This window comes from Pseudoliparis swirei, chromosome 10, assembly GCF_029220125.1.
Source record: "Pseudoliparis swirei isolate HS2019 ecotype Mariana Trench chromosome 10, NWPU_hadal_v1, whole genome shotgun sequence".
NCBI classification, from domain to species: Eukaryota; Metazoa; Chordata; class Actinopteri; order Perciformes; family Liparidae; genus Pseudoliparis; species Pseudoliparis swirei.
Window position 1 is genome coordinate 17,635,806 of NC_079397.1, and position 15,765 is coordinate 17,651,570.

The window sequence follows — 15,765 nt, forward strand, 5'->3', positions numbered from 1 at the left end:
CGAGTCATTCAGGTCTATAGCAAGTCACTTAGGCCTGTAGCGAGTCACTCAGGTCTGTAGTGAGTCACTCAGGTCTGTAGCGAGTCACTCAGGTCTGTAGCGAGTCACTCAGGTCTGTAGTGAGTCACTCAGGTCTGTAGCGAGTCACTCAGGTCTGTAGCGAGTCACTCAGGTCTGTAGCGAGTCACTCAGGTCTATAGCGAGTCACTTAGGCCTGTAGCGAGTCACTCAGGTCTGTAGCGAGTCACTCAGGTCTATAGCGAGTCACTTAGGCCTGTAGCGAGTCACTCAGGTCTGTAGCGAGTCACTCAGGTCTATAGCGAGTCACTCAGGTCTGTAGCAAGTCACTCAGGCCTGTAGCGAGTCACTCAGGTCTGTAGCGAGTCACTCAGGCCTGTAGCGAGTCACTTAGGCCTGTTGCGAGTCACTCAGGTCTATAGCAAGTCACTCAGGCCTGTAGCGAGTCACTCAGGTCTGTAGCGAGTCACTTAGGCCTGTTGCGAGTCACTCAGGTCTATAGCAAGTCACTTAGGCCTGTAGCGAGTCACTCAGGTCTGTAGCGAGTCACTCAGGTCTATAGCAAGTCACTCAGGCCTGTAGCGAGTCACTCAGGTCTGTAGCGAGTCACTTAGGCCTGTTGCGAGTCACTCAGGTCTATAGCAAGTCACTTAGGCCTGTAGCGAGTCACTCAGGTCTGTAGCGAGTCACTCAGGTCTATAGCAAGTCACTCAGGCCTGTAGCGAGTCACTCAGGTCTGTAGCGAGTCACTTAGGCCTGTAGCGAGTCATTCAGGTCTATAGCGAGTCACTCAGGTCTATAGCGAGTCACTCAGGTCTGTAGCGAGTCACTCAGGTCTATAGCAAGTCACTCAGGTCTGTAGCGAGTCACTCAGGTCTATAGCGAGTCACTCAGGTCTGTAGCGAGTCACTCAGGTCTATAGCAAGTCACTCAGGCCTGTAGCGAGTCACTCAGGTCTGTAGCGAGTCACTTAGGCCTGTAGCGAGTCATTCAGGTCTATAGCAAGTCACTCAGGTCTATAGCGAGTCACTTAGGCCTGTAGTGAGTCACTTAGGCCTGTAGCGAGTCACTCAGGTCTGTAGCGAGTCACTCAGGTCTATAGCGAGTCACTTAGGCCTGTAGCGAGTCACTCAGGTCTGTAGCGAGTCACTTAGGCCTGTAGCGAGTCACTCAGGTCTGTAGCGAGTCACTCAGGTCTATAGCGAGTCACTTAGGCCTGTAGCGAGTCACTCAGGTCTGTAGCGAGTCACTCAGGTCTATAGCAAGTCACTTAGGCCTGTTGCGAGTCACTTAGGCCTGTAGCGAGTCACTCAGGTCTATAGCGAGTCATTCAGGTCTGTAGCGAGTCACTTAGGTCTGTAGCGAGTCACTCAGGCCTGTAGCGAGTCACTTAGGCCTGTAGCGAGTCACTCAGGCCTGTAGCGAGTCACTCAGGTCTATAGCGAGTCACTCAGGTCTATAGCGAGTCACTCAGGTCTGTAGCGAGTCACTCAGGTCTATAGCGAGTCACTCAGGTCTATAGCGAGTCACTCAGGTCTGTAGCGAGTCACTCAGGTCTATAGCGAGTCACTCAGGTCTATAGCGAGTCACTCAGGTCTGTAGCGAGTCACTCAGGTCTGTAGCGAGTCACTCAGGTCTGTAGTGAGTCACTCAGGTCTGTAGCGAGTCACTTAGGCCTGTAGCGAGTCACTTAGGCCTGTAGCGAGTCACTCAGGCCTGTAGCGAGTCACTCAGGTCTATAGCGAGTCACTCAGGTCTATAGCGAGTCACTCAGGTCTGTAGCGAGTCACTCAGGTCTATAGCGAGTCACTCAGGTCTATAGCGAGTCACTCAGGTCTGTAGCGAGTCACTCAGGTCTGTAGTGAGTCACTCAGGTCTGTAGCGAGTCACTTAGGCCTGTAGCGAGTCACTCAGGTCTGTAGCGAGTCACTCAGGCCTGTAGCGAGTCACTTAGGTCTATAGCGAGTCATTCAGGCCTGTAGCGAGTCATTCAGGCCTGTAGCGAGTCACTCAGGTCTATAGCGAGTCATTCAGGCCTGTAGCGAGTCACTCAGGCCTGTAGCGAGTCACTCAGGCCTGTAGCGAGTCACTCAGGTCTATAGCGGGTCATTCAGGCCTGTAGCGAGTCACTTAGGTCTATAGCGAGTCATTCAGGCCTGTAGCGAGTCACTCAGGTCTGTAGCGAGTCACTCAGGCCTGTAGCGAGTCACTTAGGTCTATAGCGAGTCATTCAGGCCTGTAGCGAGTCATTCAGGTCTATAGCGAGTCATTCAGGCCTGTAGCGAGTCATTCAGGCCTGTAGCGAGTCATTCAGGTCTATAGCGAGTCACTCAGGTCTATAGCGAGTCACTCAGGTCTGTAGCGAGTCACTCAGGTCTATAGCGAGTCACTCAGGTCTATAGCGAGTCACTCAGGTCTGTAGCGAGTCACTCAGGTCTATAGCGAGTCACTCAGGTCTATAGCGAGTCACTCAGGTCTGTAGCGAGTCATTCAGGTCTATAGCGAGTCATTCAGGCCTGTAGCGAGTCACTCAGGCCTGTAGCGAGTCATTCAGGCCTGTAGCGAGTCACTCAGGTCTATAGCGAGTCACTCAGGTCTGTAGCGAGTCACTCAGGTCTATAGCGAGTCACTCAGGTCTATAGCGAGTCACTCAGGTCTGTAGCGAGTCACTCAGGTCTATAGCGAGTCACTCAGGTCTATAGCGAGTCACTCAGGTCTGTAGCGAGTCATTCAGGTCTATAGCGAGTCATTCAGGTCTATAGCGAGTCATTCAGGTCTGTAGCGAGTCACTTAGGCCTGTAGCGAGTCACTTAGGCCTGTAGCGAGTCACTCAGGTCTATAGCGAGTCACTCAGGTCTGTAGCGAGTCACTCAGGCCTGTAGCGAGTCACTCAGGCCTGTAGCGAGTCACTCAGGCCTGTAGCGAGTCACTCAGGCCTGTAGAGAGTCATTCAGGCCTGTAGCGAGTCATTCAGGCCTGTAGCGAGTCACTCAGGTCTGTAGCGAGTCACTCAGGCCTGTAGCGAGTCACTTAGGTCTATAGCGAGTCATTCAGGCCTGTAGCGAGTCATTCAGGCCTGTAGCGAGTCACTCAGGTCTATAGCGAGTCATTCAGGCCTGTAGCGAGTCACTCAGGCCTGTAGCGAGTCACTCAGGTCTATAGCGGGTCATTCAGGCCTGTAGCGAGTCACTCAGGTCTATAGCGAGTCACTCAGGTCTATAGCGAGTCATTCAGGCCTGTAGCGAGTCATTCAGGCCTGTAGCGAGTCACTCAGGTCTATAGCGAGTCATTCAGGTCTGTAGCGAGTCACTCAGGCCTGTAGCGAGTCACTCAGGTCTATAGCGAGTCATTCAGGCCTGTAGCGAGTCACTCAGGTCTATAGCGAGTCACTCAGGTCTATAGCGAGTCACTCAGGTCTGTAGCGAGTCACTCAGGTCTATAGCGAGTCACTCAGGTCTGTAGCGAGTCACTCAGGTCTGTAGCGAGTCACTCAGGTCTATAGCGAGTCACTCAGGCCTGTAGCGAGTCACTCAGGCCTGTAGCGAGTCACTCAGGCCTGTAGCGAGTCATTCAGGCCTGTAGCGAGTCACTCAGGTCTGTAGCGAGTCACTCAGGTCTGTAGCGAGTCACTCAGGTCTATAGCGAGTCACTCAGGCCGGATGTTTTTTCTGCATTTCCCCGGCTTTTCTAGAAAATAGTCACACTTCAAATAAGCCAAGAGCGCACAGATGGTTTGGTTCACACACAACAGCCGCCTACATCTGTCTGAATGAAGGAGATCGCAGAGTCATGAAGCGGTTGGGATCTCGTCTCCTGATTGGCTACGTGTCGTCAGCGGACGGCACGAGGACCCCGCCCGGCGTCATCAGCGCCGTTAGCAACTGACTGCTACAAGTGTTTCCTGCGCGGTTTATTCTTGACACGTTCTCTTTCCTCTCCACAGCTTTGGTGGTGAGATTTCTGACCCGGCGCTTCATCTGGGAGTACGACCCGACACTCGGTAAGACGACGAGACATCCGTTAGCTATGCACGAGCCCTACCGTTGCTAACACCTGCTGTTCACCAACACGACCACAATGCTGCTGCTCCCCTCCCCCCACAGGGGTCAGCAGGACTCTGGTCTCTGGTCCGACTGAACCCTGTGGGGGGAGGGGGAAATGAAGTCCATTGTAAAGGGAAATGCATCTCTTTGATGCACTTTGAGAGAAACATTAAGAGGCTAGATATAGGAAGAACTTTGTTATCCAACTCCATAACTTACATGTACATTGACTTAAGCATGTATTAAAGTACACATATAAAGGTACTTTACTTGAGTATTTCCATTCCATGTCACTTTATACTTGCAACATCTCAGAGGGCCAGACAATATGTTTACATTCACAACATTTATTTGACAATATTAGCTGATAATGTAGTCACTTAATACAAAATATGAAACAGCGAATACACTCAGATGTACATCATTGCTGTGGAGGAAATGCTCAGAGAGTACGAGGACTTTCAGACTTCCTCACGTACACTTGCAATTCTTTCAAACATTTATTATTTTGCTCCATTAAACTAACCACCTTGAGCGTAATATTTAGCGCGGTATCAAACTCTTAACTTACCTAACTCTCGCAAAAAGAGCAAATACGTATATTGACCAAGATGCTGAACTTCTTATTTTATCTATTTATATAGATACATTTCAGAAAAGGTGTAAAAATAACAGTATCATGATTTTTTTCTTTTTTTTTAATCATAGAGAAATGACATTAAGTGTGAAGAGTGAATTAAAATGAGTTTCTTTTCACATTCGCGAGGCAATCAGGTTTCATCTCGTCCTCGTCAGAGCTCCATAGAACTGGGCTTTTCACTCCAGACGCTATAATTACTTGTAATCAGGAACAAAGACTCGACATCTCCTCCGGAAGGTGCTTTTCTTTTCCTGCCTGTACAGGTCAACGTCTTCGTGTAAAAACATGGCGATGGCAACGTCACAGCAACATCTGCTGAGGTCCTTTTTTAGATGCCAGGTAGTGAATGTGTTGTTTTGGTTCTGCACCGGTGGAACTTCAGGGCAGAAGACCAGACTGTCTTCTGAAGACGGTTATCAACCCGTCTTTCCTCAGAATATACCACGGCAGTAATACCCCCTGAAGGGCACATCGTAAGAGCGCTTCATCTATTACACTACGCCTCAAAGGGTCTTCACCTCCATTTATTATCGACCTTTGCCGCCCTTTCGGTGCGCTCTCATGCGATGCAGGTGTTGTTGTTGTTGTTGTAAAGTTTCAGCCCCAACCAAAGAACTCCAACCAGCGCCAGATTTAGCCGATTAGCACGCATATTCATGCACGGCATGCGCGCGGCGGCACGTCCGTGCTGCAGCACGTCCCGGTTCTGCCCGGGCGGAGGCGTCTCCGGCACCTCCAGAGGCGAGAAACCCAAAACACGGAGCTCGCTCAGGGAGACGCGAAGGCGGGGCGAGAGTAATATTCACGGGACGTGGCGGCAGAAATATCTAAACGTGCTGATTCAAGCGCAAACAATCACGCGTGTCAATGTTTGTTTGGAAAATCCCCGAAACGAAGATATTGTTAAGATACACGATTAATACACGAGGCATTCGACAGGATTTGATTTTTACGGCAAAAAAAACACTCGATCTTTTCAATATCACTCAAATATAGCCGTAGTTGATATGGTTAAACAACGTTTTTTTACCATGTTATTTATCTTCTCTCTTAAAGCAACATTATGTAACAATTGTACCTTAAAATAACAGCTTGAAAAAAATGGTGCCGATACAATGACTTTTAATATGGCGATTTGCGTCTCTGCCATTGCCATCGGGGGTCTGTGGGGAAATAACTCCGCTATGTAGGATTCTGGAGCCGCCCGCTCCGGGGCGGATGTACTTCGACCTGCTTTCTGGCAGTGATTACGCAATGTCATAAAGTGCCACTCCACGCTCGCAGCTACAGTATAAGGGAAGCTTTTTTATGTAGCTTTTTGGTGTTGTCAACAATATCGTATTCGATCACACGTACTCCACATTCAAACATTTAGAAAACAACGTATATAGGCTGAAAACGCGATCGGTATTTCATCTAAACTAAATGTTGTCATTCTTTTGGTTATGTTGTTTCATTCGCCCTTAGCAACTCAATCAAGGGGAAAAGGTACAATACGCTAAAAAAAGGGAATGGGCGGATCTGCGAATTCTGGTGTTAACTCTCTCTGCTCAAATGGTCGTAAAAGAAAAACACACAGTCGATATGCGGAAACCCAAATGTTATTATATTAAATCAAATTCAATGCATCTGAAGCCCCCAAAATGAACACATACACAAAAAAATCAAACCCACTCAAAACGAAGTATAATCCCCGGATCCCGACAGTCCCCAAAGTCTTTGCAGTCCCCCCAAACAAAAGTAAATGACTGCAACTGCACACCCAAAAGCCGGCAAACAGCTGACCGACCAGGCGGAAACGTGGCGAGGCGCCGCGTTCAATCCCCGCGCTCCTTCACCCTGGTCCGGTGGGTGCTGGGCCCAGTTCAGTGTTCCTGCGCAGTCTTCGTATTAGTGATCCCGCCCGTTGGTATAAATCCAAAATAGAAACAGTCGCCGGATTGCTGCCGTTCTGAGTCCGCTCACCAGGCCGCCTGTCAGCGCGCTCCAAACAAAAAAAAACTTGCGTCACCTCCCCCTCGTCACCTTTTATAACCCGTGACACGTACAAATAATAACAATAATAATAATAATAATACAGGACAACACATGATCCTAACTCAATACAAGTGTCTGCGAGGGTGCGTCTAACGTCTATCGTAAATGGGTATTTACGACACTGAAGTAAACGCTAAATACCTCAAAAACTGAAGGGGGCGCTAAAAGGGAAAAACTACATAGTGGGGCTTTAATATAATCGATTGTGTCTCAGGCACGAAGCCGACGTGTGTGGTGTTTGGTCCGGAGCTCTGAGCGAGGGACTTAAAACCAACATGAGGGCCAAAGATAAATATTCAGAAAGTGCAAATACACAAATACTTCAAACTTGGCTTCACCAAACTCTGGCATCCTGTGTTTCTGCATCATCCTAAATTACGCAACAACAAAAAAAACATAAATTTGTGCATTAGTAATGATCTGACTTAGTTATTTCTGGTCTCGGCACACCATCCGGTGACGGAGTTTGGCACCGCGGGAACGACTTCTTGGCATTTCTTCACGTGCAGACACACTTTTTCTGGTGTGACCACTTAGGGGGGGATAAAAATAACCCGTAAGAGCGAATTGACTTCCAGAGACACGTCAACAAACTGGATTATGTTTCCAGTTATGACACTTACAGTCTGCCGTGACACTTTCTCCTTCTGCCTTCTGCCAAGACGACCCGGGTTTTAAAAATACGAGAGAAGAATCGCCTGTTGCTTTTGATTCTTCCGAGACCTTCGGATGGGATTGGGATGGGTGGCGGCGGGGGAGGAGCTGAAGGAGTCCCGTCCCGGTGTCGGAAACAAACCCGCAGACGGGAGGACGTGCTGGTGGCTGCCGCCCCGCGGGTCGCTGTGAGAGACCCTGGTTCTCCTCCTCTCACAGATGCTCCCTCGCGCCTCCAGCTATAAACCACCACTCCACTGTCACCCTCTGGCTCTCTGTGACATTTCATCTCTGTCACAGGACGCCGTTGATCCCCCCGGAGAGATGGGGGGGGGGGAAGGAAACCGGTGCAACAGCGAGCTCAGAATCTATTTTAGACTTTGTTTTTGACGAGAATCTGGAGTTCTTAGAAAGGTTTTAGTACCACGGTCTGTGGGTTTGACTTTATGAACTAATCGCTGAGCTATTGGACAACAGATGGTGCCGACTTATCAATTTAGTCACGCAGGGAAGAGGGGAATTTAAATGTTTTAGAAATAAATTGTTCATTATTGACAACAATTAGACTTCCACTATGTTAGCTTTCAACATAGAGCTTCATGCCTCATCCTCCGGCTCAACATTTAAAGAGGATAATGAAGCATATTATTTGACTTACTACTTAGTGAGCCATGCCTGGGGATGAAAGGGGGATGAAAGGTGTGAAGCACCAAATAAATAGCTGCACGTTAGATCTAAGAGCTACAGGCCTGGATATACCCAGACAACAGAATGAGCTCTACTTTGTTGTAGAGTTCCAAAGCAGTAGCAGTAGTAGTAGTAGGAGTGGTAGTGGTAGTAGTAGTGGTGGTGGTAGTAGTCGTAGTAGTAGTAGTAGGAGGAGTGGTAGCGTACTAGTAGTACTACTACTACTAGTAGTAGTAGTACTACTAGTTGGGGCTCTTTCCGTTTCCTGCTTTGCTCATCAGTCCAAAGGATGAACTGTCAGACGATCTTGTTCTTCCATCAGAAAAAGGCAACACCGACGGGAGGAACAATATGCAGACATTCTCAGAAAGGAAATACCAAAGTCTGGGGGTTTCATTTTCCAACATTGATTTCTTGACCCGCTAATCCTTCGAATATTCTCCCTTCTCAAAAGAAACAAACCTCAAGACAATAGCAGAGCTGGCCGGACACAAGAGTCACAAGCCCAACGCAAGTGTAAGTCTTTAAAGTCAAAAAGCCTCCAGACCGCGCCGGCTTCAGACGGGTCAGTCAAGATCCATCAGAATCTCTCTTTTTAAAAAGGCTTTTCTGGGGCTCCGGTGCTCTCTGGGTGGTGTTTACACAGATGGGATTTTTTACAAGGGAGCAATTTAGGCGGATAATGCCTGTGCTGTTCAAGGCGGAATGAAAGGTCAAAGCCACAGTTCACAGTGCCAGGAATAAGAAGCTGTTATCCCGCTCTTTAAATCCGGGCTAGAGGTGAAGCTTAGGTCGTCCCAGGGCATTGAAAGAATCGTCCTTCCTCCGGAAGGTCAACAACGTGCTGACAAAAGTGCAATATAATTATTTAATAATGGAAAAATGGGAATGCAATGTCCTTTTTCAAACAATGCAGTGGCAGAAACCAGAGTGTCTTTGGACTTCCAACTGGTCCAGAAAATAAATGGACGTATGTGAGTCCATGACACACACTGACGAGGTAGCGGTCCTTGAAGGACACACGTAAACATACACAATGTATGGCAGGTGTTGATTGGTTAACTTTCTGTAATATCCTATCTGATATTGATTACTTATACAAATGAATGAATTAATCTATTCATCGCTTTTTCTTAAATTTATATTCATACCAGGAAAAAAGGACTCTCCAGGAGTCACGGGTACTTATCGTCTCCAGCAGTGATGGAGACACGAAACAATGGTCTGGTGGAAATGCTCATACTCACCACGAGCTGAATCTATAATGAATAATACCAACAGGGACTTGGGTAATAATTATGTAATCTATTAATGAATATGCTCTCCTCAAAGCCACCAGAAAACTTTCACCTCGCCGATCTTCGTAAAAACTCCATTCAAACTGGACAGAAACAGAAAACTCCATCTTTGTTGTTTCTACTGTTACAACAACCACCAACTCTGTTTTGAGTGTTTGAAAGGGGGTATCGAATAAGTAACAGATATTAAAAACAGAAGTAACCTCGATAATATTCCCATTTATTACTGAGACGTGACGCACCAGGAACAACAAACAGGAAGGCCAGTGTAACAGCTCGGCATATTTGCTCTGGGAAAAGAGTCTATCGTCTGCAAACAAACACATTTTAAAGGGAAAATATTGTTTTCGTCCACACATTTTGCTTTTATTTATGTAATTTAGTACCCCATAAATGCCTTAAAAGGACTTTAATAAACCCCCATGTTCGGAGGCAGGTGTCAAAATGAGGATGCGTAGTGGATTTAACTTCTAAAAACGTCTTTTGTGTCCAACAGAATCAACGTACCGTCACCAGGCCAACATCGACGATGAGGTCGTCACCATGGAGATCCTGGACACTGCCGGGCAGGTGAGACGAGTCGTCCCCGTGTCCCGAATCCGGTGCAGAAACAAAAACGCCGTGAGCGTACTGCTAGTGTACTAACAAAGTACCTCAGGTGATGCTCTCATGCTGTGTGGCGGACACAAGGACAGGTAAAGGTGAACTTCAGTGATTTAGAACTGGAATTCTGTAAAGTTGGGGAAGATTTGAATAAAGACTTGCAAAGACATCGATGCAGAGATCCTGACCTTTACTCTCTAGTGCAGGTCAAACCTCAACAGCACTAGATACAACACTTTCCCATGATGCAACTCAACATCTCGTTCTTATTTCGGTAAATGCCTTCGTCTTTCTACGACTCTTTTCTATTCTTCTAGTTTGACGGACCGTCTGTTAAATTTAAAAAGGTAAATCTGACTTAATGTGGGATTAAAGAACATGTTTTCACAGCAATATGAAATAGATATTATAAAAGGGAATTATGAGAGCTGTATATCTAAAGATATGTAGTTGTGTAGACACACACTTCCAGATCTCCAAATAATTACTTCTGTCTTTAACGTATTGTGTGGTTCCCGGAGACAAAGATAGAAAACAAAATAAATGATCTATATCCCCGAAATAATGAGATGGAGAAAGAATAATGAAGAATTGACACAATGGACATGGAGAGCGGCCACTTTTTAATATTTAAAAAATAATAATAATTTAACTTCACTCGTTTATAGTGAAAATCAGCTTCTCTGCTCCGGTACCAGGGTTGCCCTTCCTGACATGCCTTACAGATTTGAACCCTTATTTTGTAAAGACGCTAGTTTGCGTCGTGGCAGGAGCCTGAACGGCGCCCCGAGACGACCAGAAGCGTGGCCGGGTCGGCGCCATGAGGGGGAGCTTGCGTAACTCCTCGGAGAAGACAAATGCGCTGCAGTGCTGCGCAGGTGTTCTGCTCGCGGGTTGATTTCCCCCGCACACTTCAGCCAAGTCCTCTCTCGCTCTCGAGGTCTATTTTCAGCTGGCATTAGCATGAGGTCTGAATGTCTCCAGACGCCGATGCTGAATGTCGGGTCTCTGAGCAGCGCTGCTCACTCTGTCCGGACTTGTGGAGGCAAAAGCTCCGTTTACCAGAATCTTGTGATGTTCAAATGCAAAATACACGGAGACAGATTTTAAGTGTGCGGGGAGCAAATAATGCCGACTTCAGACAGTCATTAATGCAACAATGTTTTTTAATATGGTTTGGAGTCACACAATATAGTAGAATAGTTTGACATTGTGGGAAATTCACCTCATTGCAGAGATTTGACGAGAAGATGATTAAACAACAAAATGCTCTAAATAGAGATATCGTGGTTTCACAGGACGAGGTCTGGCACATCAGATTCTGAATTAGACAACAAATAAAACAATAATTAATAAGATTCAGATGTGCTCTGTTTCCAGTCTGTATGTTAAGCTCACTGAAGACTTGATATTAGCATAAGCAATAAAAAACTCTTTATTTCATTTAGCTAACGCTTTTATCCAAAGCGACTTACAATCACGTTACATTTATACACCGTAGACACAGCTACAGGGGGCAACTCAGGGTTAAGTGCCTTGCTCAAGGACACATCAACTAGGGTGGGGATGGAACCACCAACCCCCTGATTGGAAGATGAACCTGCTCCCCACTGACCCACAGTCACCCCAACTATTCCTTTGAGAATCTTCTAAATTGTAGTTACAATAAGCGTTTCTCACCGTAACTTCTGGGTTCTTCTTGGTGGCAGGAGGACGTCCAGCAGAAGGAGGGTCACGTGCGTTGGGGCGACGGCTTCGTCATCGTGTACGACATCACCGACCGGGGAAGCTTCGAGGAGGTGGCGCCGCTGCGAAGTCTCCTCGAGGACGTGAAGAGGCCGAAAAACGTGCCCCTGGTCCTGGTGGGCAACAAGTCCGACCTGGACCACGTCCGGCAGGTGGGCACGGAGGAAGGCGAGCGGCTGGCCGCCGAGATGGCGTGCGCCTTCTACGAATGCTCGGCGTGCGCCAACGAGGGCGGCACGGTGGCCGAGGCGTTCCACGAGCTGTGCCGCGAGGTGAGGCGCCGCAAGGCCGTGCAGGGCAAGGCCCGACGCCGCAGCTCCACCACGCACGTCAAACAGGCCATCAACAAGATGCTGACCAAGATCAGCAGCTAAGGGGGAGGAGCCGCTGGGGGGGGGGGGGGGGGGCGCCGCCGGAAAGTTCCAAAGCGACCGCTGAATGGACGAAAATGTGACCGATGTTGTGTGGAATGTGTTCGTTACTTTACTCTCTGATCACGTTACGTCGTAAAAACAAAAAAGGCAATGTCTCTGGAAGAGGTGCATCATGGGAGCGTTAACGGGGGATTTGCTATCCTAACTTCAAAAGCTCATTTGGATCAAAATAATTCTGGATGCAGGTGAGATGTTAGTTTCTCTGTATCCGGCGCGTCGGGGGATAATGATGCCGCTGCCAGTCCTCCTGCCACTGCAGAGACGTCCTGCACCTTTAAGCGCTGGAGACGACAGGATGTAGGATTTGATATTTTGCCAAATCGGTCTCAGAGCCCCAAAAGCATCGCCAGTAGAAGATACTGTCTCCAGTGACATAGTGACATAGTGACAAAGTGACATAGTGACAGTGACATAGTGACACAGTGACATAGTGACACAGTGACAAAGTGACATAGTGACAAAGTGACATAGTGACAGTGACATAGTGACATAGTGATATAGTGACATAGTGACATAGTGACAGTGACATAGTGACAGTGACAAAGTGACATAGTGACAGTGACATAGTGATATAGTGACATAGTGATATAGTGACAAAGTGACATAGTGACACAGTGACATAGTGACATAGTGACATAGTGACAAAGTGACAGTGACATAGTGAAAGTGACATAGTGACAGTGACATAGTGATATAGTGACATAGTGACAAAGTGACAGTGACATAGTGACAAAGTGACATAGTGACATAGTGACATCGTCTCCAGGTTGTAAAATACGAGTTCATATCAAAACTCCTGATAACTCCTGATAACTCCTGATAACTCCTGCGCGCCCTCAGGCTCGTCTGGATTTCTACGACATGTGCCAAGAATTTAGTGCACAGACAATAAAAGACAATGACGCATTGTTTTCACTATGATTAGGTAAACGAGGATGAGACAATGGGCCCCTGGGCACCCCCCCCCCCTCTCTCTCTTTCCAAGGCAGCTGAACTACTGTAACTAAAGTTCTGTTGCTGGCTGAACTTCAGTATCTTCTTCACAATACAGATGTAAAAGACAATAAAAACTCCTAAATCCAATCAATCTTGATATTGTCTATAAATCCATTTTAAATTAAATGTTGTGACTCTTTGGCTAACATTAACAGACATTTACACTTTCAAATTCTTCTTTAAAAGAGAGATTACTTGGTATCAAGTGGGGTATATTTTTGGGAACTCTTAGTATTGAAATCGTGATCATAATGTTTATTAGTGAGGCGATCTGAATCTGACTGACAACCACACACAATGAAACACAGTGTGAACAGAGTGTAAATACATTTAATGGTTATTAAAAGAAATCCCAATCTTTTGTTTCCTTATTCACAATTATTTTCCTGCTTGAATATTTTTATTTGTGTGTTTCCTTATGGCCGTCTTGGCCAGATGCATGGTTAATGTTTGTTATTTTTTAGTATGCATTCTTACTTTTGAAAGCTTGTATTTCTGTAAAAATATCTAAATAAAATATTAAGCATAAAAGAAATCCCAATCCATAAATAGTATGAAGAAAGGGGGTTTCATAGAATGGAAATCAAGGACTGTGCCTTCCTCTTGTCCTAAATAATAAGTAATGCTCCAGACAAGTCGGCTCATCCTCCCATGTCGTCGCCGGGTGGATTTGTGGCACAGTTTACCATTTCAGAAGCTTTCTGGGCAATATGGATTTAAAAAGACACACCTCGTGAAACATATCGTATTGTTATTGCCCCGAGGCCTGAAATTAAAACCCATTCAAACAAACGTTCTCTTACTTCCCATTTACGAGCCGAGGAAAACCGACACCCACTTCTGTCACAGCACTGTCTTTAAAAAAGGAAAACTCCCACTAAATACACCCTGCTTCTTCAAATAGATGCTGACTCAGGGACACAAAGACTAAAAGGACTTTCTTTAGTGTGGGGCAGAAAGGAGTAGCCCGGCTATCTGGAGGATCATTTACCAGAGGACAGAATCCCAAGAAAAGGAGCCGAGGAAACCCCGTTCACACGAAGCCGGGTCCTCCAACACGTCAAGCTTTAACAGATCAGCTTTAAAACCAAACAGTTTGGATTAAATGACACTGAAAATCAAAGTTACCGAGATACAACTCCATCTCCACGACGCTGTGGTGTATACCATGGGGGGGGGGGGAGTTCAAGGCCCTGTGGGCTCCTCTCGTCAATCTCAAGACACAGCCTTCTGTAAACCCTTTTAGAGAGCACTCTCTCTCTCTCTCTCTATCTCCCCCCTCTCTCCATCTCCCTCCCTTTCCCTCCCTTTCCCTCCCTCTCTCTCCCTCTCTTTCCCTCTCTCCCTCTTTCTCCCTCTCTACCCCTCTCTCACACTCTCTGCCTCTCTCTACCTCTTTCTCCTCTCCCTCTCTCCCTCTGTCTACCCCTCTCTCTCTCCCTCTTTGTACCCCTCTCTCACTCTTTCCCCCTCTCTCTCTCTCTCCCTTTCTCTCTCTCTTTCCCCCTCTCTCTCTCCCTTTCTTTCTCTCTCTCTCTCTCCCTCTTTCCCCCTCTCTCTCCCTCTGTCTCTCTCCCTCTCTCCCCTTGAGCAACTCATCATTTCCATACCCTCTCTCTCTCTCCCTCTCTCTCTCTCTCTCCCCCTCTGTCTCTGTCTCTCTGTCTCTCTCTCTCTCATCATTTCCCTCCCCTGGTGGAGGCGTGATATCTCCACACATCTTGTGCAGATATCACGGGGGAAATGAGCTCCGCTGAGATTTCTTTTTATTCTATATTTCTTCATATAAAAAGCCAGAAGAAGACAATGAAATGTAAATAAAAGTGATTGCAGATCTCCACATGGTGGTATCTTTAAATCTCTTGATGGTGTAGCTTGGCTCCGCCTCATGAAACGTTCCATGAGAAAGCCGAGCGGGCCGACCTCTGAGAGGCGACGGCCCTCTGTAAACACGCTCCAGCTCTTCAGCGCTTCTCTCACAAACTATAAGATTCTTCTTCTGAGTGGGCCGGCGCTGACAACGTGTTTGAATTCAACTCACAGTTTATTTCCAAAGTGCTACAGGAACATCCGCTCTGGAGGGAACGTGTCGACCGCAGGCCGTCACAGGGACCGCCAAGCATCCTACGTGTGGTGACACACACGATACTCATCATACTTATTGATACTACTCATGGTCTTAAGGATTGTGGAGTTGTAATGCTTTTTATATATTGCACATGAAAATAAGAAAGTCTTTTGTTTTAAATGAATACATAAGAAAGCTAGGATAATCAATAACGGATATTATGAAGGATATTCCAAAGAATGTATTATGAAAACATAGAAAGTCACTGAAAATATGATTATTATATTATTCTTGCAACTGCACTACTGACTGTAAGATGTTATGCTTATCATAACGATGGCATGGCGTGAGTATGACTAAAGTGTTTTGACTTTGGGAGGCGGAGTCAGAATGGGAGTTTCTACTATCATCATAACAGCTGTTTTAACCGGAAGCAGATATTTCAGTTTGAAACCTCTTATTGTGAAGGAATGTTTATGAAGTATGTTAGTATGAGTAGCATTGTTGTGTCGTATAAGATTAGCCCGCCTCCTGTCGGGGT

General features: G+C 46.7%; 1 protein-coding gene across 1 annotated transcript in view; it reads left to right on the forward strand.

The window, feature by feature from the left end:
- rerg (RAS-like, estrogen-regulated, growth inhibitor) overlaps positions 1 to 13,514 on the forward strand; it is a 32,630-nt gene extending 19,116 nt beyond the window's left edge. The window contains exons 3-5 of the mRNA XM_056425143.1: positions 3,962 to 4,018; positions 9,874 to 9,947; positions 11,690 to 13,514. Of these exons, the coding sequence (XP_056281118.1) occupies positions 3,962 to 4,018; positions 9,874 to 9,947; positions 11,690 to 12,100 (542 nt within the window). The 3' untranslated portion in view covers positions 12,101 to 13,514. The remainder of the gene's footprint in view (positions 1 to 3,961; positions 4,019 to 9,873; positions 9,948 to 11,689) is intronic.
- Positions 13,515 to 15,765: the final 2,251 nt, after the last annotated feature.